General features: G+C 52.0%; 2 protein-coding genes across 4 annotated transcripts in view; one reads left to right on the forward strand and one right to left on the reverse strand.

The window, feature by feature from the left end:
* ADCY5 (adenylate cyclase 5) overlaps positions 1-20,392 on the forward strand; it is a 163,357-nt gene extending 142,965 nt beyond the window's left edge. The window contains exons 14-21 of one of the 2 annotated variants that reach the window (XM_012476188.3): positions 29-193; positions 1,886-2,061; positions 5,114-5,143; positions 6,260-6,392; positions 11,272-11,535; positions 12,699-12,903; positions 15,957-16,081; positions 17,991-20,392. In XM_012476188.3, the coding sequence (XP_012331611.3) occupies positions 29-193; positions 1,886-2,061; positions 5,114-5,143; positions 6,260-6,392; positions 11,272-11,535; positions 12,699-12,903; positions 15,957-16,081; positions 17,991-18,119 (1,227 nt within the window). In that variant the 3' untranslated portion in view covers positions 18,120-20,392. Of the gene's footprint in view, positions 1-28; positions 194-1,885; positions 2,083-5,113; positions 5,144-6,259; positions 6,393-11,271; positions 11,536-12,698; positions 12,904-15,956; positions 16,082-17,990 lie in introns of both variants that reach the window. The other variant, XM_064365755.1, reaches the window with a different exon arrangement.
* Positions 20,393-21,121: 729 nt separating this feature from the next.
* The window catches only part of SEC22A (SEC22 homolog A, vesicle trafficking protein), a 78,986-nt gene continuing 73,887 nt past the window's right edge, over positions 21,122-26,220 (reverse strand). The window contains exons 8-9 of one of the 2 annotated variants that reach the window (XR_010338546.1): positions 21,617-21,953; positions 21,122-21,293 (exon numbers count right to left, since the gene is read on the reverse strand). The gene's annotated coding sequence lies outside the window, so the exon portion shown is untranslated. Of the gene's footprint in view, positions 21,954-26,220 lie in introns of both variants that reach the window. The other variant, XR_010338545.1, reaches the window with a different exon arrangement.

The raw sequence follows: 26,220 nt of genomic DNA on the forward strand, positions 1-26,220 counted from the left end.
CCCTCGCTGCCCTCCTCCCTGCCCCCAGTTCACGTGCAACTCCAAGGACCTGCTGGGCTGCTTGGCACAGGAGCACAACATCAGCACAAGCCAGGTCAACGCATGTCACGTGGTAGAGTCGGCCGTCAACTACAGCCTGGGAGACGAGCAGGGCTTCTGCGACAGCCCCTGGCCCAACTGCAACTTCCCCGAGGTACTGGGCACGCAGGGGCTGGAAGGGAGCGGTGGAGAGTCCTTGCCCTCCCCCACTGTCCCCTCAGATGCTCAGGACAGTCTAAAGGACAAGATCTCACCAGCCCACTGTCTTCTAGAGACCCGCTTACCCCAATATCTCTCATTCCTATATGCCAGAGCCTGGGAACCAGGGGAGCCTCCTCAGTATGCCATGACAGTGACAGTGGTGTAGCTGTTGTTTCTGTGGTGCTTACTAGGGACTATGGCTAAGAGCTCTACATGCATTTACTCACTAAATCCTCCCAACAGCCTGTAACATAGGTGTTATATTATCTCCTTTGTAGAGGCAAAAACCTGATGCACAGAGAGGCTAAGTAACTTGTCTCAGGTCACACAGCCAGGACTCAACAGAGCTGGAGTTCTCATTCAAGTTGTCCAGCTCCAGACAGAGTTCGTGCTCCTGACCCGAGGGCAAAACTTTCTGGACCCTTGGCTTCTCTAGCAGACCCTACCCCACCTCAGGAGAACCCACCTAAGCCCCAGCTGTTAGGGTCAGAGAGGAGAGAGAGGAGCAAAGAAACCCGATCCCAAACCAGCACTACCATAAACCTCACCCGTTCAAAGTGCACAGTTCAGTAGCTTTTAGTGTGTTCACCGATGTGTGCATGCAGCCATGATCGTCATCTAATTTTAGAACACTTTCATCACCCCAAAAAGAAATTTTGTGCCTACAGGCATTTGGGTTTAAAAATAATGCCACGTATCCCTATTTGGAGAACAGCGTATATGAAGCACCTCTGGTACTGAAGGTGCTTCGTTCGCAGTGCTGCGTTTGCCAGAGACCAGCTCACTAGTCAGCAGCTGGGCCGGGCTTCCAGCCTCCCCCTTCCCACACCCCAGCTCCCTGTGGGTGTGCATGTGAAGCCTGTAAGATGGGGGGCAGGTTCTGCCTTTTTCTGGGGGAGAAGGTTCGTGTTTTCATCCAACTCCCAAAGGGCTTGTGACTGCAGCTGAGGGGTGCTGTGGGCTGTCAGCGTCGGCCTCCCTCCCAGCCTGGGATCCAGCTCTCAGTTGTACAGATAGGGCAGGGAAGGCCCGGGGAGGAGCAGGGCACCTCCGCACTGCCGTTGAACTGGTGGCAAGCTCTCTGTCTCCTCCAGGCAGCCATGTTGCACCCAGCCTCCCCTTCCTAGCCTCCTCTCCCCTGCCTCCCTCCCCAGCCTCCACTGCCTCTCCTGTCTGGCTGAGAGCCCACAGGAGCACTTCGTCTTTCTGAGGACTGTTTGTGAAGAGCAGAGGCTATTTTCGCTTGGTGGTGGTTTCCTCTGGTGAGGCTAGGGCCTCGGAGGAGAGGGTGGCAGTGGGCAGGTCCTGACTCCTCATTTGTGGGAGAGGCTTGGTGCCAGCCTTCAGCCTACACCAGGTGACCACCCCCCACAAGGGTTGCTCCTGATTCAGCAGCTCCTCACAGACCAGGCCCTGGGGGGTCCCCAGCATCAAGTGTTGGCCTCCTGGTTATCTGGACCAGGGTCTGAATGGGAATCCAGGCTTGGCTCTTCACCTTCCATCACATCTGTTGGCAAATTAACTTCAGCAGAAACATGCCCAGCCCAGGCCTCACTTGAGCCAGCGCAGACTGGAGGATGCGCGGGGCTGGGGTTAGGGGGTGGACAGGGACTGGGGAGCTGATGCCACTGCCCTCTGCCCGCAGTACTTCACCTACAGCGTGCTGCTCAGCCTGCTGGCCTGCTCCGTGTTCCTGCAGATCAGCTGCATCGGGAAGCTGGTGCTCATGCTGGCCATCGAGCTCATCTACGTGCTCGTCGTGGAGGTGCCAGGTGTCACGCTGTTCGACAACGCCGACCTGCTGGTCACCGCCAACGCCATGTATGGGGCACCTCCCTCACGGTACTCACTGGGCGCGGGACATTGCAGGGAGGTGGGAAGAGCGGGAGGTTCAGGGTCCTGCCACCGCAGGGAGCTTGCGAGGAGAGTGTCTCGTTCCTCCCCAGCCCTGACATCTGGTTGAAGTAGGACAGGGTCTCGTTTCTTTCCTTTCCTCCCATCCCCAGTAGTGGGAGTGGCCTCAGGTGACCAGGCCCCACTGTGTTTCTTTCTCTGGTTTGCTCCTCCCTTGCCAGGGCAGCCTCCAAGGGGGCTGCTTTCACCTTGGTCCAGCTGCCCCAGGCTCAGAGGAGTCACGGTCTGGGCAGAGCCGGGCAGCAAGGTGCGTGGGAGCAGAGGGACAAGCTTTGTTGTTCACAGGCTCAGTGTCCCACCTCGAGACCGGTGCTTGGACATCTGTTGTTCCTCTTCATCCTCCAGCAACCCAGCCAAGTACAGGCCCACTGCATAAGGCTGGGCATTGGTGCACTACTCAGGCTCCTGGCTGTGGTGGCAGAGGCTAGGTCCCACGTCCTAGAGGTGGTGGGCATGAAGGTGGGGCCCACAGCTGTCTGGTCCCACAGTCAACATGGTCACATGGTGACGGATGTCAGATGTCCAAGGGAGGCGGCTCCATGAGAGGAAAGACCTCAGGCCTCGGGTGAAGTTGGGTTAGAATCTCAGCATCAGGCACACATTGGTTATTCCTCTGAACCTCATTATTTTTTCCTTGTAAAATGGGAATCATGTTGTCAACCCAAATTAAGGAAGTTGAGGCAGAAATAATTTGGTCAAGTTCTGTCGGAGGCTGAATGTGAGGATCGGCCAGGAAGACACACGCAGCAAGTTGGGCGTGCTCCGGAGGCTGTTACAAGTGGGAATTCTTTCATGAGAAAGTCGAGAAGGGAGGAGGACTCCTCATATCGGAGCTGTCCTTTGTCATTGGAGGGTTTCAGTCATTGGCCACAGACTGCAACCTACGACTAAAATGTCTGCGTGCCAGCAGTCAGTACAACGTCATGATTCAGAAGCAAATCAGCATTTTTTCATGGCAGTGGGGTATGCATTCATCAGTACCTCAGCAATTTGAGGAACTCAGATAAGATTCTTCACTCCGCGGCAGGATATTGCCGTAAATCTGAAGACCTCCCCAAAGCAGGTTAATTTGGAAGCTTGGCAGATGTGACCTGTAGATATCAACACCCATAGTTGTAAAGCGTATTTAAAGTGCCTAATGCAGAATATGCTTTTCTACCCATCAGCACTCCCTACACACACACCAAGAAATGCCAAAAAAAATGACAGTTCTTTGTCCCCTGAGAAAATGCAGCAAACTGCACCTTGACTTAGAGGAAGGGATTCATCCGTGCATTTATTCACCCGTTCGCTCACTCAAAAATATTTATTAAGGGCCTGCTATGCGCCAGCCACCGAGCTAGGCAGTGGAGGTATGACGTGGCTAAACAGAAAACTTGCAGGAATGTTCCTTTCTTGGTAAGGCGGTGTCGCCTGAGAAAGTGAAGGTGTGATGAAGGTTTAAGTCATATTCAAGGAGGAACTTCTTGGTGGTTGTGTGGGAGATATGGGCAGATGACCACAAAGACACAGTACAGTCGGGCATGGGACAGGCTGAATCTCGAGGAGGAGGAGGAAGAAGAGATCCAGGAACGTTCTACCCATGGATCAGGGCTGGAGCAGGGAATGTTGCTCTCCTCTTCTTTTTTTTTTTTTTTTTTTGAGACAGAGTCTTACTCTGTCGCCAGGCACCAGGCTGGAGTGCAGTGGCACAATCTCGGCATACTGCAACCTCTGCCTCCCGGGTTAAAGCAATTCTCCTGCCTCAGCCTCCTGAGTAGCTGGGATTACAGGCGCATGCCACCACGCCCAGCTAATTTTTGTATTTTTAGTAGAGACAGGGTTTCACCATGTTGGCCAGGATGGTCTTGATGTCTTGACCTCGTGATCCGCCCACCTCGGCCTCCCAAAGTGCTGGGATTACAGGCGTGAGCCACCGTGCCCGGCCTGCCCTCCTCTTCTTACTGCTCCTTCCCTATCCCCAGCATCTCATCTTCAGGTGCTGAAGTTGGCAGCAGACAGTGAAGGTTATTTCTGGGTTAGGAGACCCTGGTTTGGCTCTAGGGCAGCATTGTCCAGTAGATAAAAAGTGGGTCGGGTGCAGTGGCTCATGCCTGTAATCCCAGCACTTTGGGAGGCTGAGGTAGGTAGATCACTTGAGCCCAGCCTGGCCAACATGGCAAAACCCCTTCTCTACTAAAAATAAAAAAATGAGCCAGGCATGGGGGCGCACACCTGTAATCCCAGCTACTTGGGAGGCTGAGACAGCTGAGAATAGCTTGAACCCGGGAGGTGGAGCATGGGGCAGCATCCAGCCTAGATGACAGAGTAAGACTCTGTCTCAAAAAAAAAAAAAAAAAAAAAGCAAGCCGCTTAGGTAGTTTAAAATTTTCTTATAGCCATATTAAAAGGGCAAAAAGTGTAATTTGACTTTTATTTAACCAATACTCTATAGCCAAAATATGATAATTTTAATATATAATAAATATAAAATTCTTAATGAAATATTTTACCTTTTTTTACACTAATTATTCAGTGTGGTATATGTTTCACACGTACAGCACATTTTAACTTGCACCAGCCACATGTTAAGGCTCAGTACCTGCATGCGGCCAGCGGCGCCCACACCAAGCAGCGCAGTTGCAGGATGTCCCCTCCACTCCCTATGGGTGGCAGCAAAGGTCTGGGAGTGGGAGAGGCAGGCAGGCCTCCACCCAGGCACACGTGCTGGGGTCGGGAAAGGCAGGGTCCTAGGTAAGAGGGGTGGTTTGTGGTCGTGTGTATCTGATGCTAGTTGGGGCTGGGCTTTCTGCCGCCTCCCATCCTGAAAGTGTCCTTGGATATGGCGGGGGCATGGGGCTGGGAAGCCAAGGAGAGTGGTAGTGGGGACAGCAGAGCAGGGCGTGGGGCCTGAGCAGGAGCAGAGGCTGTCTTATGCAAAAGGGTGGCCCTGACCAGTCTTTCCCAACTCTCTTCACAGAGATTTCAACAACAACGGGACCTCCCAGTGGTGAGTTGATGCTCCTTGGATAGGGCCACTCCCTGCCCTTAGCACAGAGCACACAGGGAAGGCAGCCGGTGCCCAGGTGGGAGGGGCCTTGGTGGCAAGGTGGGTGGTGAAGGAGGAGGCTAGTGGAGGGACCCCAGGCTGGCCCCTCCTGGGGTAGCAAGGCATCCTCAGAGGGCAGAGGCCCTGGTCACTTTCATGATCCCTACCAAAGTGATCTGTAGGCTCAGTGGTTGGGATCATCACTTCGTTTTAAAGCATTTAGCCTCAAGCTCTTCCTGGGAGCCTGTATGAGAGAGAACCCCAGACACAGGAGAATGGAAGCCGGTACCCCGATTTCCCTCTGGAGTAGAGGAACAGAGGCGAGGCCAGCAGGACTTGTAGGACCGTTCCTGCATTGAGGGCTGCTGCCTGAGCAGGGGCTCAATGGAGCCACTATGCAGCCTTCAAGGGTTTGAGCTCTTGGCTGGCACAAGACATACGGTTTGGAATGACTGCTTTTGTTAAGAGTATTTGTTAGTAATGGTAACCAAAATAGAATTTGACAATAATGCGCTAATTTTGGAGCACCTATTGTTTGTCAGATGCTGCACTAAGCATTTTGGTTATGATATCTCTTTAATCCTTACTATCATCTTGAAATGTAGGTTTTATTATCCTGCTTTACAGATAAGCAAACTAAAGTTCAGAGAGGTTAAGGCACTCGCCCAAGGTTGTCCAGAGACAGGGTCAGCATGGTCTGCCTGGCCCCCCTGTTCCTGCACCTACTGCCCCTGTCTTGTGCAGAGAAGGATCTGGATGTACATGCTGCCTTTTAGAAGGGCCGAGTTCATCCCCTGTTCTGACCAGTGGGGAGCTCCTGAGTGACAAGGGCTGTAAGGCGTCAGGAGAGGAGTAATGGCTGTCTGAGCTGCAGGTGCAAGCAGGGTCTGAGATGGGGCTGCCAGCCAGGAAGGCTTCCTGAAGGAGGCACACGTGAGGCAAAGTTTGAGCAGGGGGGTAAGGAAGAGGGGAAGGTATAGTGAGAGGAAGAAAAAAGGGCCAGCAGTGGGTAGGGGTCCTCAAGGCGTGCTGTGAGGAGCCAGGATGGTCTCAGGCTTGTCCACCTCCCATCCACAGCCCTGAGCACGCAACCAAGGTGGCACTGAAGGTGGTGACACCCATCATCATCTCAGTCTTCGTGCTGGCCCTGTACCTGCATGCCCAGCAGGTGGAGTCCACTGCCCGCCTCGACTTCCTCTGGAAACTGCAGGTGGGTGGCCCTGGGGCTGGACCTGGGGAGGGGAGGCATTTGGGAGCAGGTGACGGAGAAAACAGGCTCATCTGCTGGGCTGGGCCTGGCCTGGCCTTTGTCCTACACTGACCAGCTGCCCTACTTAGGCCCCACTGAAGCCACTGGGTGCCCCGCGTCTCTGTGGATCTACTCCCTGCTCTCTCCAGCCAAGGGGCAAAACCCTGGGACTTACTCCATGTAGACAAACCCTTGCTGACAGTGCTGGGACTCTGACGGGTCCAGGAGGTGTGCTTTGAAGTCAGCAAATACTGGCTGGGCACTTCCTGTGTGTGTTGTCGGGCAGGGACAGGGGAGGCGCAGCCAGGTCCTTGGTGGTGGCAGCAGAAGTTGTCATGACAGTGGGGTAAGGAAGAGTGGCAAGAGGTGAATGGAGGAGTAGGGGAGGAGCCTGGCTCGGGTGGGGAGCTGGCACTGAAGGCTTCTGAGCAGGGCTTGATTTGGTCAGGGCTGGGTTGAAGATAACTCCAGAGGGGATGGACTGAAGGAGCAGACTGCTGGCAGGAAGCCCAGCCAGAGAGCACGGCAGAAGCAGTGGCATGTTCTGAGGCCACAGTCCTGACCACGCTGTGTGCATTCCAGCCAGCACTTGGCTCTCCAGGCTGCATGCCCTGTGCCCTGTGCCTTGTGTCCCCCTGGAAGAGGGGTTGCCCATGGCCCAGGTTATCTGCTCGAGCATCTTGGAAGGGCCAGGAGGGAGTGCCCAAGAGCACTCAGCAGGAGAAAGCCCATCTTCCTGTGGGCTGCCTCACACCTTTTATTCCAGGCCAGCCCTGTGCAGAGCTTAGCCGAGCCAGGCCTCTGCCTCTCCTGGCCCGGCCCCTATCTCCAGACCACTTCAGCTCACCCACAGCTTGCTTTGACCTTCTCCATCCCAGACCTCTTAGAGGCACCAGGATGAAAGTCTTTGGGCTAGGGCAAGAGACCCCGCTTTTCACTGGATGCTGAGTGAGGATGGGAGTAAATGGTTGTCCCTTCTGCTATTTTGCATGGGTTCTGGCTGGAATTGAGCATGGAGGTCTGCAGTTGAAGGTGCCCTGAGTTTGGGGGAACCAGGGAGAATCCCAGAAGGATTCTGTGCAGAATGCCCCTTTGTGAAGCCCGGGGCTGGGGCTCCCTGGGGAAGGTTGTGTGTGAGCCTGCACCTTGTCAGGCTCCTGCCTTCTCCCTCACTCCCCTCTTCTTTGGGAAAATTTTCAAGAGGCTCTCATTTTTCTGCATTTGCCCCATCGCCCTCCACCCTAGGTATTTTCTGACATGATGCCCCATCACCCTTAAATACTTCTATGTCTACCTTCCAAAAACAAGGACTCTGCGTCGTCCCCACACACCCTCCCCGTCGGGCGATCAGCAGGGGTGTGGCAGGCCCTGCTCACTGTTGCCGCCTGTCCCCATGCTGGTCCAGGATCCAGGCCCAGCTGGTCCACGGGTTCTCTGCATCAAGCTCTTCCGGGCTGCAGCAATTCCTCAGTCTCTCTTCATCTTGTGGTCCTTGCCAGTTTTAAAGAACTTGTTATTCTGGGACCTTCAGACCCATGTCCAGACTCAGGCTGGGCCTTCCTGGAGTAAGTGCACAGAAATGCAGCTGACACTGAAAGATTCCACCATGTTGACCCAACCCACCACCGGTGACGTCAGCCTTGACGGCCTGCTCCACCCGTGGCTGCCAGCTTTCTCCACTCTAAAGTCCCCTTTCCCCCTTTGTATTTGACTAGCACTTCGTGGAAAGAGTCTGATATGATACCAATTTTCTGATCCTTAGCAAGTCTCTGCCCAGCAGCCTTTGCGTCCATTGGTGGCTCCTGCTTGTCTCAGTGCCTGCTGTGGAAATGCCCGATAGCAATGCCCAATGTCCGCCATTTCTTCTGGACTTGCTGGTTGGCGTTCTACTGCACAGAAGAGCTGACCCTCCTCCTCCATTGACTTGCTCATTTATTCACTTCTGTACCTCAGCCTGGACTCACAGATTCCCATTTAATCCAGTGGGTTATCACCTGCTACCCTCAGTATTTATTTTAATGCTCAAATAGTCCTAGGTTTGGCCCACGTGCGTTTCAAGTTGGTGTCTGTGTTATTTGACAGGTCTCCATCACTTTTATGAGCTTTTCCTGACTTTCCAACACAAGTGATCTCAGGCTAATCTCATGCTTTTCCCTGATCCAGCCAAGGAATCTGATTTCTCCAAAGAGCCCTCACTCATTCTTTGTAGTAGAGAGTGGTGTTTAAAAACCAAGGTCTGAGTGATTGGTGCGCTCGCTGCTTGTAGGTCCTCTCCATGGACAATGCTAGGAAAGATATGTAAGTGTGTAAACTTATGTGGGAACATGTGTACACACGTGTCTACACTACTACAGTATCCATCTGCATAGATCTGTTTTTAATCCTGAGTTCATACCACTACTTCCCGTTTTAATCCAATACCTCAGGCTTCTTCCCAGCCTTCTTTTTTCCATGCTTGCAATGTCATCTCTGGCAATGAGAAACTCACCTCCCATTATCTTTCATATATGTATTTATTTGCTCAGTGGTGACCCCTTCACCCCTCCCCACCTGTGTGTACACACATGTACATGAGAGTGTGTGAGTGTGTGTGTGTGTGTGTGTGTGTGTAGGAATGTGTGACAAAGCCTGTGTCTACCTGCCAGCCTGTGGCAACCTTCTCTCCCTGAAATTTTCCAGCAGGTTCCTCATTCTCCCATCCTTCCCCTGGGATTTTGGGAGAGGGAGCCAACATTGCATAAACACCAATAAAGAAACACCAGAAAGCAGGCCCTTGGGATGGGTGAGTGACAGTCCCTGCCCCGCCACAGGCTGGCTCAGCAGCCCCTGTGCAGTTGGTAGGTAGGCGGACTCCTCAGCGTTTCTGAGCACCTGAACAAGGAACATACCCTGACTAGCCAGCCCCACTCCTGGCCCCCTCCTGGCCTAACTGCAGGGTCTCAGTTCTCAGGAGAGCCAGCTTTTGTCCCTTCCCCCAGCATTGACCTTAGTGGGGTCACCAAGAGGCTGCAGCCCCCTGAACCTTCCTGCCCCAGAAGTAGTTGGCTGCATTAGCAGGAGCCCACCTGTGCTGGGGTAGAGTTTGCAGACGTGGCTGGAGCAGCTGGCCTGGCCCTGGGGATTAGCCCTGCCCCCAGCAGTAGCCTGCTCTAGCGGCCCTGCCCCCAGCCTCCACCTCCACTCTGTCTGACACTTTGGGCTAATGCTGTCTGCTATGGGCTGGGTGCATCAAAGGAGGTGGAGTGCTCCTGGCATCCATGCGCCCCCAGCCATGTGTCTCAGCAGAGGTAGGAGCCGGACTGTCTAGTCTGGTGCATTTTCAGATACAAATAACTGACTACAGGGCTCCTCCAAGGGACAGACCATGAGAAGCACAGGGATCCGCACCTCAGCCTTCTCTCGTGGGCACAGCTTTTCCAGAGCCAGACATAGGTAACCTTGTTCATGGGGAGGGGCATGGGTAAAGGGTCCTGCCTCCCAGGAGGTCACCTGGGCAGGAAGGCTAGGCAAGAAGACAGCACAGACCAGCTGGCTTGCCACACCTCTGTGGATGGCAGTGGAAGGCAGGGCTGTTTAGCATCCAGAAGCCCTCGAGATGATCCCAGTCCTCACAGCCGCATTCCCAGGGACTCCAGGAGGCCACCAGGCCATGGACAGCACAGTCAGGAGCCCTGTCACTTTAGGGGCAGGGCTGGCCACTGAGCCTTGGGGTTCTGGAGCTTCTGCCCTGGGAGCTCTTCCTCCCTGCTGGTCCTGAAGCCTTGGAAAGGGATGCCAGCTCCTTCCCCATGGGCAGCCACCACCCACAGGGACAGCCAGGGCCCTGAGAGGCAGTTCTGGTCCTGTTGGAGAATCTACTTGCAGCTGAGTAGAAAGGTGTCTCCATTTAGTTAGGAAAAACCAAAGTGGGCCAGCCAGCCCTCTCAAAGTGGCTCTGCTAATTAGGGATCCTCTCTGGGTTGGTTTTGCCAACACCGTCACTCCCAGTTAAAGGGGGCCATGTTATCTGCCACCATAGGTGGGGAAGCCAGCTGACCAGTGCAGTGTCTCACGAACACTCTTGTCAGATGGTTCCTTGCCACACCTTGGTGTGTGATGCCTCTTCCCTTCAGCCCCTTGTAGGGCACTATTGGCCTCTTGACCCAAGGGATCTGCGCTGTCCTTTAATCTGGAGGGTGAGTGACCACAGACTCCACTGCACAGACCCAGGACCCAAACTGGGGGAAAACCAAAGTCACTGGTGACGTCCCATCCTCATCCCAGGGGGTACCTCATGGCACCTGCGCCTCCTGGCTGTGCCTGGCTCTGGGGCAAGCCCGCCCTGCTGGGAGGCAGGGAGACTGGGCAGGGCTGTGGGCTGTTTTACCCCACAGATCCGTTAATTAAGGTAACTCTGGCTTTTGATTGCATTTCCTGATATCAAGAGGACAATGAACAGTGGAGGAGAACCAGGGAGCTAGAGGGCTGCGTGGGCTGTGTTTTGTATTCTTTTTCCTTCCAGCCTGGTTCTGGCCTTTGGCAGACAGGATCCTTGCAGCCTCGCCTCCAGGCCTGTTCCTGCTCAGGGCTCCCTATAGGCTCAGCACCTGCAGAGAGGCCGGCAGGGAGAGTTCAATGCTCAGTGTCTTTTCTGATTGTCAAAGTCCTGCTTTTTGGAGAAAACCTGGAAGTGGAAACAGCAGAGAGGAGGAGAGGCAGCGGTAGTTGCCGACATCCTGGGCACAAGTTGGCATTTACTTGAATGGCACTTTTTCTCCAGGCCATGGAGAGGAGGAGGTGGAGGTGCCAACATCCTGAGCGCACGTTGGCATCTGCGTGACCTGCAGTCTTTTCCTTGCAGGCCACAGAGGAGAAGGAGGAGATGGAGGAGCTGCAGGCCTACAACCGGCGGCTGCTGCACAACATCCTGCCCAAGGACGTGGCCGCTCACTTCCTGGCCCGCGAGCGGCGCAACGATGAGCTCTACTATCAGTCCTGTGAGTGCGTGGCGGTCATGTTCGCCTCCATCGCCAACTTCTCCGAGTTCTACGTAGAGCTGGAGGCCAACAACGAGGGTGTCGAGTGCTTGCGGCTGCTCAACGAGATCATCGCTGACTTTGATGAGGTGTACAGCAGGACCTGGGGCAGGCTGTCTTCCTGGGAGGGGCCCCCAGGTCCCTGGTGTGGGAGGGATGTGAAGAGACCTGGTGCCCCCTTCCACCATCCCGACATCAACAGTGATGATGGGAGCTCTGCCGGCAGGAACTGACCATGTCCCCAGGCGCTGCAGTGGTCACACATGGCCTCTCCCATCATCATGTGACAGATGAGGAAACTGAGGCCCACAGACCTCAGTCGTCTGGTCTAAGGTCACTGCCAGTAAGTGGTAGAGCTGGGGTTTCAGCCCACCCTGTTAAAACTTAGCCTTTGGCGGCTGCCTGACTGGCTCACCGGCTGCCATTTCTCTCATGCCATCTAGGGTGCACAGGGCCCCAGGGCCTGGGACAACCGAATGTCTGTATCCAGGGGTTTGAGAGAACCAAAGGAAGGAGGAGGCTAAAAGGGAGGAAGCAGGACAAAGATGCGAGGCCCTGAGCAGCAGAGGCTGAATTGAGGCAGTCCTTCATTTCCCTCTCTACCTCTGTTGAGTGGCCGGCGTGTGAAGGTGCTGGGGATGCAGAGCCCTGTAGGGCAGTCTTGACTGCGGGGGCTCCCAAGTCATGGGCATGAGAAGTGCCACCCCAGTGGGCATCCATGGCCTGAGCATGGGGTGCAGGGAGGAGCAGGATGATGGAGCTGAGCCAGGCAGTGTCAGGAACAGCCTGTGAGACTCCTGGGGCAGTGGAGTGATGGGAATTTGTTGAATTGAGTCTGGGAAGGCTTCCAGGAGGGCCGGGGCCAGTGGGTAGGGAAAGAGTGTCCTGCTGGACAAATTGAGGTTTTCCTGGGTGGGATGGGGGTGTGAGCTTGTGAAGGGAAGACAAGAGACCCAGAGATGACTAGTGATCTGTCTTCAGGGCTCTTGGCATGAGGGTGGGCAGGTAGCCCACAGGCACTGTCCAGCGGGTGAGCGAGTGTGGAAAGGCCTGGCTGTGTCAGGAGTGTTGTGGGCATTACACTGCTGAGGATGGAGACAGGCCCCACTGTCTCCATATATCTCCACTGTGAAGAGGGTCACATGAAGGGTTGGCCATGCTGCTGCACTTCCCTGGAACATCCTTCGTCCCTCCCTGTGGCCCTCTGTGGCCCAGGCTTGGGGATGACCCAGCTTTGGCCTCCTTCACCCAGATCATCAGTGAGGATCGGTTCAAGCAGCTGGAGAAGATCAAGACCATTGGCAGCACCTACATGGCCGCTTCTGGCCTCAACGACTCCACCTACGACAAGGCGGGCAAGACCCACATCAAGGCACTGGCCGACTTTGCCATGAAGCTGATGGACCAGATGAAGTACATCAATGAGCACTCCTTCAACAACTTCCAGATGAAGATTGGTGAGTGGGGCCCCAGGGAGCACTGAGCCCAGGGTGCAGCCAGGCGGAGGGCTGGCAGGGGCTCCCCGACACCCCATCCCGCATCCTCCATTGTGGTCCCAAGGTAGAAGGCTAGGCGGCAGCAGAGGCTGATGCAGTGTCTTCCCTGCCCTTAGCAGGTGGGGGCGGGCACGGGTCACTCACAGCAGAATCCACCCAGAGCCTGGTGATGCCTCTGCTGCCTTTTGACGTGAGGGGAGCATGGGCAGGACACCCCTTGGTGAGTTCCCACCTCACTCAGATGCAGGGATGGCCTGGTGGGACCCAGGTTGTGCCTGCTCAAAAGGCTTTGTAGGGGTTGCTCTGTGCTGAGGGCACAGGGCTTTCTGGTGGTTGCAACAAAGGCAGATGGCAGTCCCATTTATTTTGAGTAATAGTGATCTAACAGCACTGTTTTTTCTTGTTTGTTTTTATTTGAGATGGAGTCTTGCTCTGTCACCCAGGCTGGAGTGCAGTGGCACAATCTCAGCTCACTGCAACCTCCACCTTCCTGGATTCAAGCAATTCTCCTGCCTCAGCCTCCCGAGTAGCTGGGACTACAGGTGCCCACCACCATGCCTGGCTAATTTTTGTATTTTTAGTAGAGACGGGGTTTCATCATGTTGGCCAGGCTGGTCTTGGACTCCTGACCTTGTGATCTGCCCACCTCAGCCTCCCAAAGTGCTGGGATTATAGGCATGAGCCACCACGCCCGGCCAACATCAGTTTTTTTTTTTTTTTTTATTTAAAAGTATTCCACATTCATTCAGTAAAAATGGAAGACAGTAAAACCAAATACTTGATACATTTTAAGTGCAAAATGTATAAACATGTTACCAGTCATTAAATTTGCAAATTTAGGAAAACATTGAACATGTAATCTGTAAAATTGTTATCAAAATAAAGTGAAATAGTTTTAAAAAACTAAACATTGAAAGAATCATGTGATAGTGACCACGAAATGATTCTATTACGACTTTTAAAAAAGAGTAATCTTATGGAATGGGTCAGTGGGGTTATTGTTGAGTTGAGGTGGTGAGCAAAATCTCCTAGCAGCTGCTCATCCACACAAACTGGGGGAAGAAATGGTGAGGAGCTTGTGATGAGTCAAGACTCTGTATCTTCCCTGGGCTCCTTCTGTGTCACATGCCTTCGCTTGGTTGGATGGGTCTGGGGAGCTGTGCTGAAGCCTCTGTGGTGTCTGGAAGGGGGATTCTGGGCAGAGGTCCTGGATCAGTTTCAAAATAGTTATGACCTTATTCTTGCTCAGGAAGTCTCTGAACCCAAAACATATGTATTTTTCTTTTAAGTCAGTTTTGTTTCATTACCCTTAATCTTTTTTTTTGGATAAGTTTCAACTCTACAGAAGAGTTGAAAGAATGGTACGGTGAAAACCCAGGTACCCATGTGTTCCACCCTACTTGTGTCCATAAATGACCACGTAATGCTAGCTCCCATAAAGCTAGAGGTATTTCTGCAGTTTGTTTGTCCTTAGGATGTACAGTCTGATGGAGCACAAGTTAGTTTTGCAATAGAAAGCTTGCTTGGTGGAGTGTTGCTTCTCCTGAGGTTTGTGGAGGTAAAATGCTTTCTAAAAGAGCAGACCTTTGTTCTGTTTGACATTTAATGCATTATCAACTCCCTGGGTATGTTTCAAGCCATCAATGATTCAGGTTCCTTTTTTTTTTTTTTTAAGACAGCATCTTGCTCTGTTGCCAGGCTGGAGTGCAGTGATGCGATCTTGGCTCACTGCAACCTTGGATTCCCTGGTTCAAACGATTCTCCTGCCTCAACCTCCTGAGTAGCTGGGATTACAGGCACATGCCACCATGCCTGGCTAATTTTTGTATTTTTAGTAGAGATGGGGTTTCACCATGTTGGCCAGATGGTCTCGATCTCATGACCTCGTGATCCGCCCACCTCGACCTCCCAAAGTGCTGGGATTACAGGTGTGAGTCACTGCACCCAGCCCCAGATTCTGGGAGCCTGTGTAGCAGCTCCCTTCCTACACACTCAGGCCTGTCTTCCCTGGCTGGCTTGGCTTCGGGAAATAGAAACTATCAGGGGTCAGTCTGATCAGCAAGGTGGACAGTCCAGCCTGGTGATGGCACATGGGGCATAAAGCTGCCTGTGGCTTTGAAGGACTGATGAGGAGGGTCGTGGAGGGAAGTTCTGAGGACTGATGGCATTGTTGACCAAGCGAGGGGTCACCAGGGGCCTAGTTTGGAGCTTCTGCTGTGTTTTCAGTCCTGCCCTTCACACACAAGAAACAGGCAACAGTGAGGCTTAATAAGGACAGTATGAGACCGGCAGGTTACACAGGAGGGAATGCCCAGTGCCTGGAGACAGGACAGGAAATGTCTAGAGAACGTCAGTTTAGTCGGATATGTGGGGGCAGGATTTAGCCTGGGGAGGAGGAGGGAGGACGCCTCAGGAGGGAGAAGCAGCTCAGGGAAGGCTCAGAGGCTGCGACGCTCAGCGTTGCCTTGGGTGGGATTGGAAAGGTGGACAGAGGAGAGCCTAAGTGGTGGCCAGAGGTTGGTCGCTGCAGTGTGCCTGCCCCAGCTTGGAGGCCAGGGAGCAGGAGAACTCGGAGAGAGAAGATTGGCACAGGGTGATGAGTTGGTCAGGATCAAAGAGTGAGAATGGCAAGGAAAGAAACAGAAATGTGAGAAGAGGGAGACAACCAGTCTGATAGGTTGAGCCTAAATGGCTCCAAGAGGAGGAGGATTAGGGAAAGGCAACTGGATTACACAGGTGGTCACTGGAGTCCTTGAAGAGGGCACTCCTGGCAAGGGGTGTCAAGGACACAGGTGCAGGCTCCTTGTGTCTTGCATTTGCAGGCATTTCATAGGAGCAGGGAAGCGGAGGCTGCAAGGTTAAGCACAGCCTTGAGTCTGGAGGCCCATGGGTGTCTCAGGCCAGGAGTCAGAAGGACCTGCGGCATGTGGAGAGAAGGAGGGTGGTGAGGTCAAGCCAGACGTGTGTCAGTCCTAACCTGATAAATGTGGCTAACTCACTCCTGTCCCCTGCAGGGCTCAACATTGGCCCCGTGGTGGCCGGGGTGATCGGGGCACGAAAGCCTCAGTACGACATCTGGGGCAATACGGTGAACGTGGCTAGCCGCATGGACAGCACTGGTGTGCCCGACCGCATCCAGGTGAGTGCAGGAACATCCACCACCCCTCACCCCCATGGGAGGGCCTGTGTCTGATGCTGAGAGGTCTTCAGGGCAGGCCACCCACAGTTCCCAGTCAGAATTTCTGTAGCCAGATTCAAGGGTGATGGGGCAGTTGACGCTGTCTTGGAAGCTTGAACACAATTGTGTTTCAGGCCCTCAGCACCTTGGACAGATCTTCAGGCCTGTGCAGAGCCCTCTACTGGGCATGGAAGGGATTGGGGGTTGCTGGGGGTGGAGCTGAGAGCAGAGGCCAAGCTGAGAGCACAGGTAGGCCCCAGTGCTTCCCAGCCCAGGCACAGAGAGAGGACGCAAAGATGTCTACAGGGAGCAGGTCTTACCCACTGAGCCTGCAGCACTCCTGGTCTGGCTCAGGAGAGCCAGTGGGGGCTGCCGGCCCTTGGATGGTACCTCTCCCAACCCCCGCAGCCGAGGGCCCTGGCCAGAGACTCAGAGGTCTTTTCCTCTTGCTCCCTCCTTTGCAAGCTGGGCTTGTGGTTTCCAGGCCTGCTGCTTTTTCTTGAGCCTTCCTTGGTTCTCTGTTGCAGTCTGATGGCAGAGGCATCACCTTGGACAGTACTCCTCCTGCACGGCCCTCACCCCTAGGTCTGTGTGAGGCTGTGGGAAGTCAGCTCGCCTGGCCTCAGTTTTTCCAGGTGCTAACTGTGCTGCTTTTAAGGCCTTTTGCCAACACCAATACTGCTTAAATATCCCAACTTCTCTCCCCAATAGGACCTCTGAATGAAGGGGCTGACCCCAAGCACAGCCCTGCACCAGTCAGCCTGGCTGGTGTGGGGATGATGGCCCAAGGGCCTGGCCTTCATGGCCTTTTCTCACCTCCATCCTTGTGCAAAGGAGAGAAGGGTGGCAGGACGAGCATAGAGATGATAGGAGTAGGGGGCATATGTGCTTATAAGGCTTCCATCCCATTCAGGGAGAGGTGCAAGGGACTCTCTCAGTAGCTACCACAATGACCCAGCACCTCACCCTGTGTGGGGCTTCACCATGCAGAAACTGCAGCTAGTAACACAGTGGGGTCCCCTCTCAGCAGCCCACCCGGCTCTCCTACTCCCTGGCGCTTACCAGTGGGCTTGCAGCATGGCTGGGGTGGGGAGCTCTGACGATGGCTCACAAATGGCCCTTGGGTCATCCCAGGAGGAACATGGCTGTGCTGCCACCCCCCACACCTGTCCCCTGCCACTCTTTTCTTTCACCCAGCAATGGGATAGTGGACTTAATGAAGCCACCAGTGAGCGCTCTTCTTTCCAAAAGCTAAAGCAGAGCCAGGCAACAAGATCTGAACCCGAACCCAGCCCTTGTCATTTATTAACTGTGTGTGTAACCTCAGGCATGTGACTTAGATGCTCTGAGTCTAATAGTAGTCACTTCACAGGAAGATGAAGTGACATAAGCGGTGGCTCTCAAACTACCTGTGGTAAAAACAAACAAACAAACAAACAAACAAACAAACAGCTTTTAAAAAATCGTTCTGGATGCTTTGGTTGCACCAGTGACTGTGGCCAGGTCAGATGGCTGTGAAAGCTTCTCTGCACTTACTTACTTACTCTCCACTCCTGAACTGACTCTGGACTCAGGGCAGTCAGTACATGGACCACAGGCCACACTGAGTGGCACTGAAGCAGCACACAGAAGTTGCCCATCACAGTGCCTGGCTTGAGCAGGTGCTGAGGGCGAGAGCTGGCATTGCTCTGTTCTTAGGGTCCCTTCCATGGTGAGCTGCTATTAGTCCCTGAGAGCACGACAGTAGGGCGGCTGCCCCTCTCCTTCTGTGGCAGAAGGGCTGGGCAGTCAGTCAGAGGTGGCTTTACCCCATAGCAGTTCGTGCCAAGGCCATCTGTGGCCTGTCCTCTCTCCTCCTCTGCCCTCACAGGTCACCACGGACATGTACCAGGTGCTGGCTGCCAACACCTACCAGTTGGAGTGTCGGGGTGTGGTCAAGGTCAAGGGCAAAGGCGAGATGATGACCTACTTCCTCAATGGAGGGCCCCCGCTCAGTTAGCAGCTGCTGGCCAGTGGGGCCAGGCAGCCTGGCCTCCAGAGGCATGGAAGCAGCTTCTCTGTGTGCCGGGGGTGGCAGGGAAGCCATGCTCCAGCCCGCAGGGCTGTGCTGCTGAGATTTTCCACTTGGACTCCAGAGCAGCTTCTGCCTTTGCTGGTGGGCAGCGGCCTCTATCCCAGGCCCCGGGGTGCCAGCATCCTGCGAGCTCCCAGCTGACCAAAGATGTTTCCCTCTGTAGAAGACTCTGCTAGACTGGGTCTGAAGCTCGAGTTTTCTAACAGGTGCTGCTGCACAGGTGGAAAGGAGCCGTGGGAGTGTGTGTGTGTGGCGCAGCCCAGACGAAGGCAGGGCTGAGGGAGGGGCCTCCACCTCAGCTGGGGGTAGACAGGCTCAACTCCAGCCTGGGGGAGCCTAGGGGCCCCAGGGGTCTGCTTTTCCATGTGAGCCTTTAAACTTCAGACAGAGGCCACCACCCTGCACCTGCAGGGGCTTTGGGGCAGGCGTGCTGGCTTTGGAGGGACTGTGGCCTTCATCGTGGTTCTCTGCCCACACCTCCACGCACACAGACAGTGCCCTAGGAGGGAAACAAACAGAACTAACTATGAGGGGGAGGCAAGAGGACGCCAAGCAAGGAGTGGTGATTCTGAGAAAAAATATTAAACAAAACAAAACTAGTTCTCCGTGCCCTTCTTTAGACTATGCTAGTTGTATGCGTGTAACACACACAAGCAAATGAGGACGTCACTCGGGGGGAGGGCAGGGATCCCCACTTGTCTTTTTTGTATTTTTTATTTTGTATTATTGAAAGCCTTGGAGATCTCACAGATATGCCAAATTCTATATTTTGTAAATTAGAAAACAGCTGTGCACAGCAGGGCGTGTGTGCTCATTTGTACTGTGTGTATGTTGCTGTATGTACTAGTGTATATGTGCGTGTGTTCATGCTGTGGAACTGGTCTCACACAGGATGCGTTTCCCTTATTTCAGATTTGGCAGTTTTGGATTTTCCCAGGTACCACCAGAGCAGTGGGTGTGTGCTTTAGGGGTGCCATATGCTCAGATTGAGGAGGAGGATGTGTGGACACATTGCCCCATCTTTCTCTGACACACATGTGTACACACATGCACACACCCTGCTTCCCCTAAGCAAAATGCAGACGAAATAAAACAAAAAGCTGCTTTCCCATCCCGGGCCAAGCTGGAACCAAGGGAAGCAACCTCGTCCTGCAGCAGGCAGCATGGCACCCTCCACACCCTGAGATTTCAGACATTTTTTGCCTGCAGAGGCAGGTCCCGCAGACTCCCGGGTGCTCTGCAGGCTGGGGCAAGGAAGCCAAGCCCGCCTGGCCTGCTCAGTTGGCCAAGGTGTAGGTGGCTCTTCCTGGAGATGATCACTCAGTCCAGGGACGCAATGTGCAGCGAGCCCTCAGGTTTGGGGAAAGGGAGTGGCCTTGACCTCCACCGGCAAACCAGGCAGAGGAATGGGTAGAGCCCAGCTTCAGGGTCCACAGGGAAAGCTAGCAGAAATTTTCTTTTATCTGGATGGAGCAGTTAAATATACCAAGAAAAAAATACTATTTTTATAACCTATGAGGAGAGCATTTGGAAAATGATACTGTATCACAGAATTCAAACAGAATCCTTAGGGCCCATGCCCAAATCTCTCCATTGCTTCTCAGGTTAGAATTATCCTCACCTCCAACGTGAGCTTGAAGGCAGTAAGGTGGCGGCTCTGTGCCAGCTGCCAAAATGTTACTTTGATGTCCACCTGCACCACCTCTCACTGGGCTCTATCAACACCCTCCCTTCCCTGCACACCAATCTCACCACAATTCAAACACAGCTCTGAGAAGCAAAGTGTGTGGACCCAAAACTGCCAAGCCTGAGTCTGTCCCGTGCTTTTACATTGCCATCCTGCGGTGGGCCGCAGGAGGCCCGCCTTCTCCCAGCTGCTGTTCTCAAGTTCCCTGCCCCTCCACATCGCCTGCCAGTGGTGGTGGGTTTTCGTTCTGCTTCCAACCTGAGTAAAGTGTGTGTGCTGAGTTCATCCCGTGTTCCCCCATGGTCACGGCCTCCTGACCCCCTGGCGGCTCCTCTCCCATCCTAGCAGTGACTGGTGACAGCGTGCAGGTGCAGTGCTAGCTCTTCGTTCCCTCTAAGGGGTGTGCACTCTTTTTATTCCTACTCTTGCAAAAACGGATACGATTATGATTTCCCATGGAAATTGAAAAGTCTATTTAAATAATTTAACTATTAAACACTTTCACTGGTAACGTGTCCTGGTCTGATTTGCAGCTTGGTATACTCAGCCTTTGGGGTGCTGGGGAGGGGAGCCGCAGAGGGCGGCGAACTCCCCTGACTAGGGAACAGCGCCTTGCTATAGAGATAATGCTGGCTGAAGACTGTGGTCCTTGTGGTAGCCATTTGGGAGAACACTGGTGACCACAGCAAGCATCAGTGCATGGGGCTGGGGAGCTGGCACACCCAGCGCAGGGGGCTGAGGAGTAGGGACCAGGAGTGAAGGGGATATGAAATCCAGGATTAGACCTGAAAAGATCAGGTCTATGAAACCACATGTGTGGACACCAAAGAATTGTAATTTAAAACCTTCAAAAGCCCTTTCCAACCCCATTCCCACTGAGCTAAACCCAGAGAACCTATTCGTTTCACCCTTATGAGGACCTACTTTTTTCCAAAAGCATATTCACATCTAGAACACTAACAAAATGTATTTGAAAAGATGCTTTTGATAGGTGTGTGTTTTGAACACCACGTTAATGCCCACTGACAGCAAACATCACCAAAACCAACACCAGACTGCAGCCAACATGGTGATTATTTGACTGTAGTGTGATGTTAGCAGCTAATCAGTGGGAAGACACAGTGAATCCTGGTGTATTGGAGAGACTAAGACATTCAAAGTTACAAACACATTCACAGAACTTTTCCAAAAGCAAAATTACCTGAGTGGCATGTAGTCAAATGATGGTAGGAGCTAGGAGCTGCGGGTTTTCCATAGTGCTGCCACGGCCACGAGTTGTTGCTCCTCAGCAGGATATGAGCTTCCCGGAGCCTGAAGAAGGTGCTGCGCCCGTGTCACTGCAGGGCAGGAAAGCCTTCTCAGGCAGTTCAGCCTTCAGTGCTCACAAGTGCTGAGCAGATTCTCACTGCTGCCTGAACAAGAGAACTATGATGGCAGTGACAAACACGCTCTGAAACCCGGCAGCTTTTGAATTTGTCTAAAAGCAACACATTTAAGGAGAACAAATGCTGTCCAGTTCACCTTCAGAGGGAAGGGAACCAACAAGGCTTGGCCGTGCTGGCCCTGGCTGCCCAGCGCAAGGCCCCCATCACTGAGCACAGTATCAAAAGGAGAGCTGGAAGGGCTGCTGTTACTTATGGGTGTGGGGAAGGGGAGGGTGCAGACCAGACAGACCATCCCGCTCCATTTGGATGAACTTCACCGTGTATAGAGAGCTTCATGTACATTTTCTCACCTGTGCCTCCTCAGGCCCGAGAGGCCATTCGAGAAAGGACCGGAGCCTCGCCTGAGGTCACCCTGGTATCAGAGCAGTCCCTGTGGCACTTGCCCAGAAGCACTTCTGTTCAGGGTCCTCGTCTGGCCAGGTACTGAAAGAGCTTGGCAGGAACAGTGGGCTCACCACTCCTCCAGGTTAACAACAGATGAAATGAGATCCAGTGACTAAAGTGGGCTTTTCTTGTCTTTCCAGATTTTCACAAAAGCCCTCTTGGTGGTTTTTCATCCCTGTCTTGGGAGGGAAAATGTGATATTGGCTGTCTTCTTGCCATCTTTCTTTCCCACCTGCAGGGTCCCTGCTTCACAAGACGGACACAAGAACAAGAACAAAGATAAATGAGGGCACTGAAGTGGCTGGTCTCCAGCCTCTCCCCCTCCACTGGAACACCCTGAGTCTAAATATTTGTGTAACTCTTTATCTAATCTTCAAGTGCCAGACCACATGTATGGTGCAAATGTAAACACAATCTAATTAAGACTAAGATTTAGAGCCAAAGACACAGAGACAAATGAGGCAAAAGCATCGTGCCAAGGGGGATCTGTGGGAAAATCACCTTCAAACCAAAGTCAGAACCAGCCCTTGCTTTGTCCTTCTGCAGACACCAGCCCAGCCCAGCCCAGCAGCATTCACATCAGCATAGCCACGTGCCTCTCCTGCCGAGGGCCCCATTCAGGAGTAGGGAGTGGAGATAATCCAGATTCACAGCAAGCAGCAGGTCCAGAGAGTCGAGGAAGACGGCAAAGAAAAGCAAAGGATTCACCTAGGGTTGAGGGTGGGCGAGCCACTGAGGCCATATGCATCTCCAGGGCTTGCCTCGCCTACTGCTACTCCATCAGGGCCATGAATTTAAAGAATTCTCACTGGAATCCCTAAGGGGAACTCATCACTGTGTTTTCCCTTGGCCGATTTCTAATTTAGATCTGCCTGGAATCTCAGGTTTGTCAGCATCTCTGGTTAGCCTGAGACTAGTTTTCTTATTTTGCAGAATTTCTTCCCCACTTTGTTAGCCATACTGGCAGTCCCAGCTCACACGGTTTTTTTTCGGAGGGTGCCTTTTGCCTCAGATGCTTTTAAAAGCAGTGTTGCATTTGTGGATTTTAAGAGCACCTTTCAGCTCTCAACATCCCCAGCATCTGCATGATACTGCAGCTGAAGGCTGGGGCTGCCTTCCCACACCCCTCTCCTTCCTATCAATGCATGTGCACACTCACAGGGACCCTTAGAATGTGGGTACAAGGGCTGCTGCCATCCATGAGCAAACTAGATCAGATTCAAATGTGCCAAGTCAAGTGTAGGGGACCAAAATGCTGGTTTCACACTGAATAGGGCAAGGTTCCTAGAAGCACTTCCCTCACTCGCCAGCACCCCAGTGCCTGGGAGACTGTGCAGGTACTGGTGAGCACAGACTACCACTCCCAGGTGTGTCACACGGGGCTTCATCCTGCTTCCTTCCCTCAGGACTTGTTAAGGTGTATAACATTCTGTGGGCAAAGCACCTGGTATACAGCAGGCATTTGGCAAGTGTGAGTCCTTCAACACCCTCTTCTCTCTTTGGATGCACCTCCAGTGCCCTGCCCAGAAGTCTGCCCACAAGCACCTGCCTGCCAGATATTTCAATGAGATTCTTACTTAAGTGGTGACTTCTGAAGAGTTTTGTGCAATGATTTATGACATTTGAGGGCATTTGCAATTTAAAAGACTCTTACCACCTTTAAAATAACTGCAACAAGGAAGACCACAAAGTGGTGGCCAACGCTTTCCTAGCACTTGCTGTGCCAGGCGCTAAGTGCTTTACATTTACTCAGTCATCACAACACTGCTTTGCCAAAGGTATGATTATTATCCTCACTTTACATCTAAGGAAACTGAGGCAGAAAGATTAAGTAATTTGCTGAGGTCACCATGCTAGTAGAAAAGAAAGCCAGGGATGATTCTGGCTCTAAACTCTTAAACACTATTTTGCACCTTGAAAAGTTCCCTTCTATTTTTTGGTTAAGATTTCAGACAGAGGGATCACAAATTCCCCAATCACCTAACAGAATTCCCATGAAATGATTTCAACTCAAAGAATCAACCTATTCTGGCATTTTGTTAGGAAAAGCAATTGTAACACCTAAATCACCAATAACGCTTTTATTTTTCATATCAAGAATTATATGTTAGTTTTAGTACAAGTACTAAAATGTGTACTTCTTGCCCTAATAGCTGAGGTATACATAAGCTTCACCTCATGTATGAGGTGACCCGAGGTATGCACCTCTTGCATACATGAGGTGAACCTCATACATCTTGCAGCCATCTGCCAGTCCTTTGTCATTGTCACAAATGTAGAGATTTTGGGAAACTATTTTATTCAACCTGGGACATCTATACTGCAGGAGTTAGCGCTGACCTGATCTCTTAAGTAGTAGTATATATCACCTGTGTGTGTGTGTGTGTATATATATATATGTATACCCATATATACACACATACACATATTCCTTACGTATTTAAATGTATTTCCTTGTTATCTAGCTTCAAATCACATGGTGGTTAAGAGCATGAGTTCTGAGTCAGATCTGGGCTGAAATCCTGGTGCTACCACATGGGTTAGGTTTGTGATTGTTGTCAAGTCACTTAACTTCTTCGTGGCTCAGGTGGCTAATTTTTAAAATAGAAAACCTTCATAAATGCTCTCAGTGAGGATGACATGCTTAGCATAGTGCCTGTCACATAGTATTCATTGCCATTTCCCCCTTCACGTCTGCTTCATTTGTTCACACTGCTGCTAAAACAGTAAGAGCCCAGCTGTCATCAGTAACACACACATTCCCTAAGAAGTTTCTTTCTGAGATGCACTGTAGCATAGAAAAATGAGCACCAAGATTTAAGCGAGTTAAACGCAAACCCCAAATTAGAACTCCACATCCATCACTAAGTGTCATGCCGTACAAAGACAAGTTCTTGACCTAAGTCTTGGTTTCTTCAAATGAAAATGAGATAGTGCTCCCCAGCCTCAAAGAAAAGTGCTGACACAAAGAAGGTAAGCAAGGCAGAGCTGAGGAGGGTACACCAGGAGCAAATGGGGAATGAAATGCCCGAGTCCTGCTTCCCATTGTCAGATGGCGCCTGAATGTGCTTTCTGTTGGGTGCTGCTTGTATGGCTGTGCTGTGAGATGCAGGAGAAAAGGGCAAATGTAAACTGTGGGTGGGGCTGGGCTGAAAATACTGTTTGTTGCCAAGAAACACAAGGAAGAATTCTTAAGACTAGGATGTTGATTTCAAGAACTCTGAGAACTAAGGCTGATCTCTCCCTGAGTTTCCTAAAACCCCCAATTGTGGTGAGACAACTGATTACACATCGGCACTGCCAATGCAGAAGACGACTGAATGCCCACACATCAACACCACTCACTGTTAGTTAACAAGCAGGAGCATGCGCACCACGTGGCTTCCAACCACAGTGTTGCCATGTTTCTTTCTATTTCATCTGCTAAATAACCTAGATAGCTTGGCCACTCAAGAAAGACACTGCAAGAGTGGCAGCCAGTTTTTTTCTTTGAAAAACTCAATGCTTAAACAGGAGGCTGCAATCTGCCAGCATTCAACAGAAGCACCAGCACACTGATGATTAGATACTTCCAACCTTATGGTAACGCTCAGAGCAACATTCTCAGCTGACTCAGCCCTTTTACACAAACTCAGTGGAGCTGGATTTCTTTTGTTAACTTTTAGTGAGGATATTACTAAAGCCAGTTTAACCCGAAAATCAGATTTTATTTTACCATAGCATTTTTAGGGAGAAAGACTTCAGTTCCTTAGAGATAATAAGGCAGAAAAATACTATAAAGCCTTGACCATAGACAAAAGAATGTGGTCCCAAAGAGTGACCTATAACCTGTGGTAAGGTTAAGTGTTCAATGTGGTTTGAGTGGTGGCTGCTCCTAAAATAATGTATGTGTTCTTTTACCACACACTTCACGTAAGTTCTAACTCTTACAGTGAGCCAAAAGTCTGTTAAAATAGTAACAAGGAAGCTGTACACACACACACACACACAGTTGAAATCCTTGGAAACCAAACAGCTCCGAGTACATCCTTAGGTCACTTGGTAAACCTTCTGAAATAAAGGCCAAGCAATTGCCTTTTAGGCGAGCAGCTGACCTCAGGAGCCATGGAGGTTAGGTCCCTTATGACAAACCTGTGGTCTCTGTGGAGCCCTGACAAAGTAGGAGACTAATGGGGTTCCACACACGTCCTCACAGAAATGGAGCCGCGCATCTCTCCACACTAAATTCCACTGTGAAGAAGACCACATTTACTGCAATATAGTTGTGCTAATCCAGGGATAGCACATTCACTTTCTATCTTACAAATTACAGAATTCGGCAAAGGTTCTCCGTGTCTCAAGGCATTTGTCTCAAATTTTTTTCAAGCTTAATACTTGTTTGCAGCTTAGAATAAGAATTCTTACTTATGGAAACAAAATCCTTTATTAACCACACCTACACAAATCCTCCAAACCCTGAAATGGAAGCCTTTGAAAGCTGGTACAAGGTAAGGATGCAAGGCACAATCAT

Source organism: Aotus nancymaae, unplaced genomic scaffold (assembly GCF_030222135.1).
Source record: "Aotus nancymaae isolate 86718 unplaced genomic scaffold, 86718_ANA_hifiasm-v0.15.2.pri h1tg000062l, whole genome shotgun sequence".
NCBI classification, from domain to species: domain Eukaryota; kingdom Metazoa; phylum Chordata; class Mammalia; order Primates; family Aotidae; genus Aotus; species Aotus nancymaae.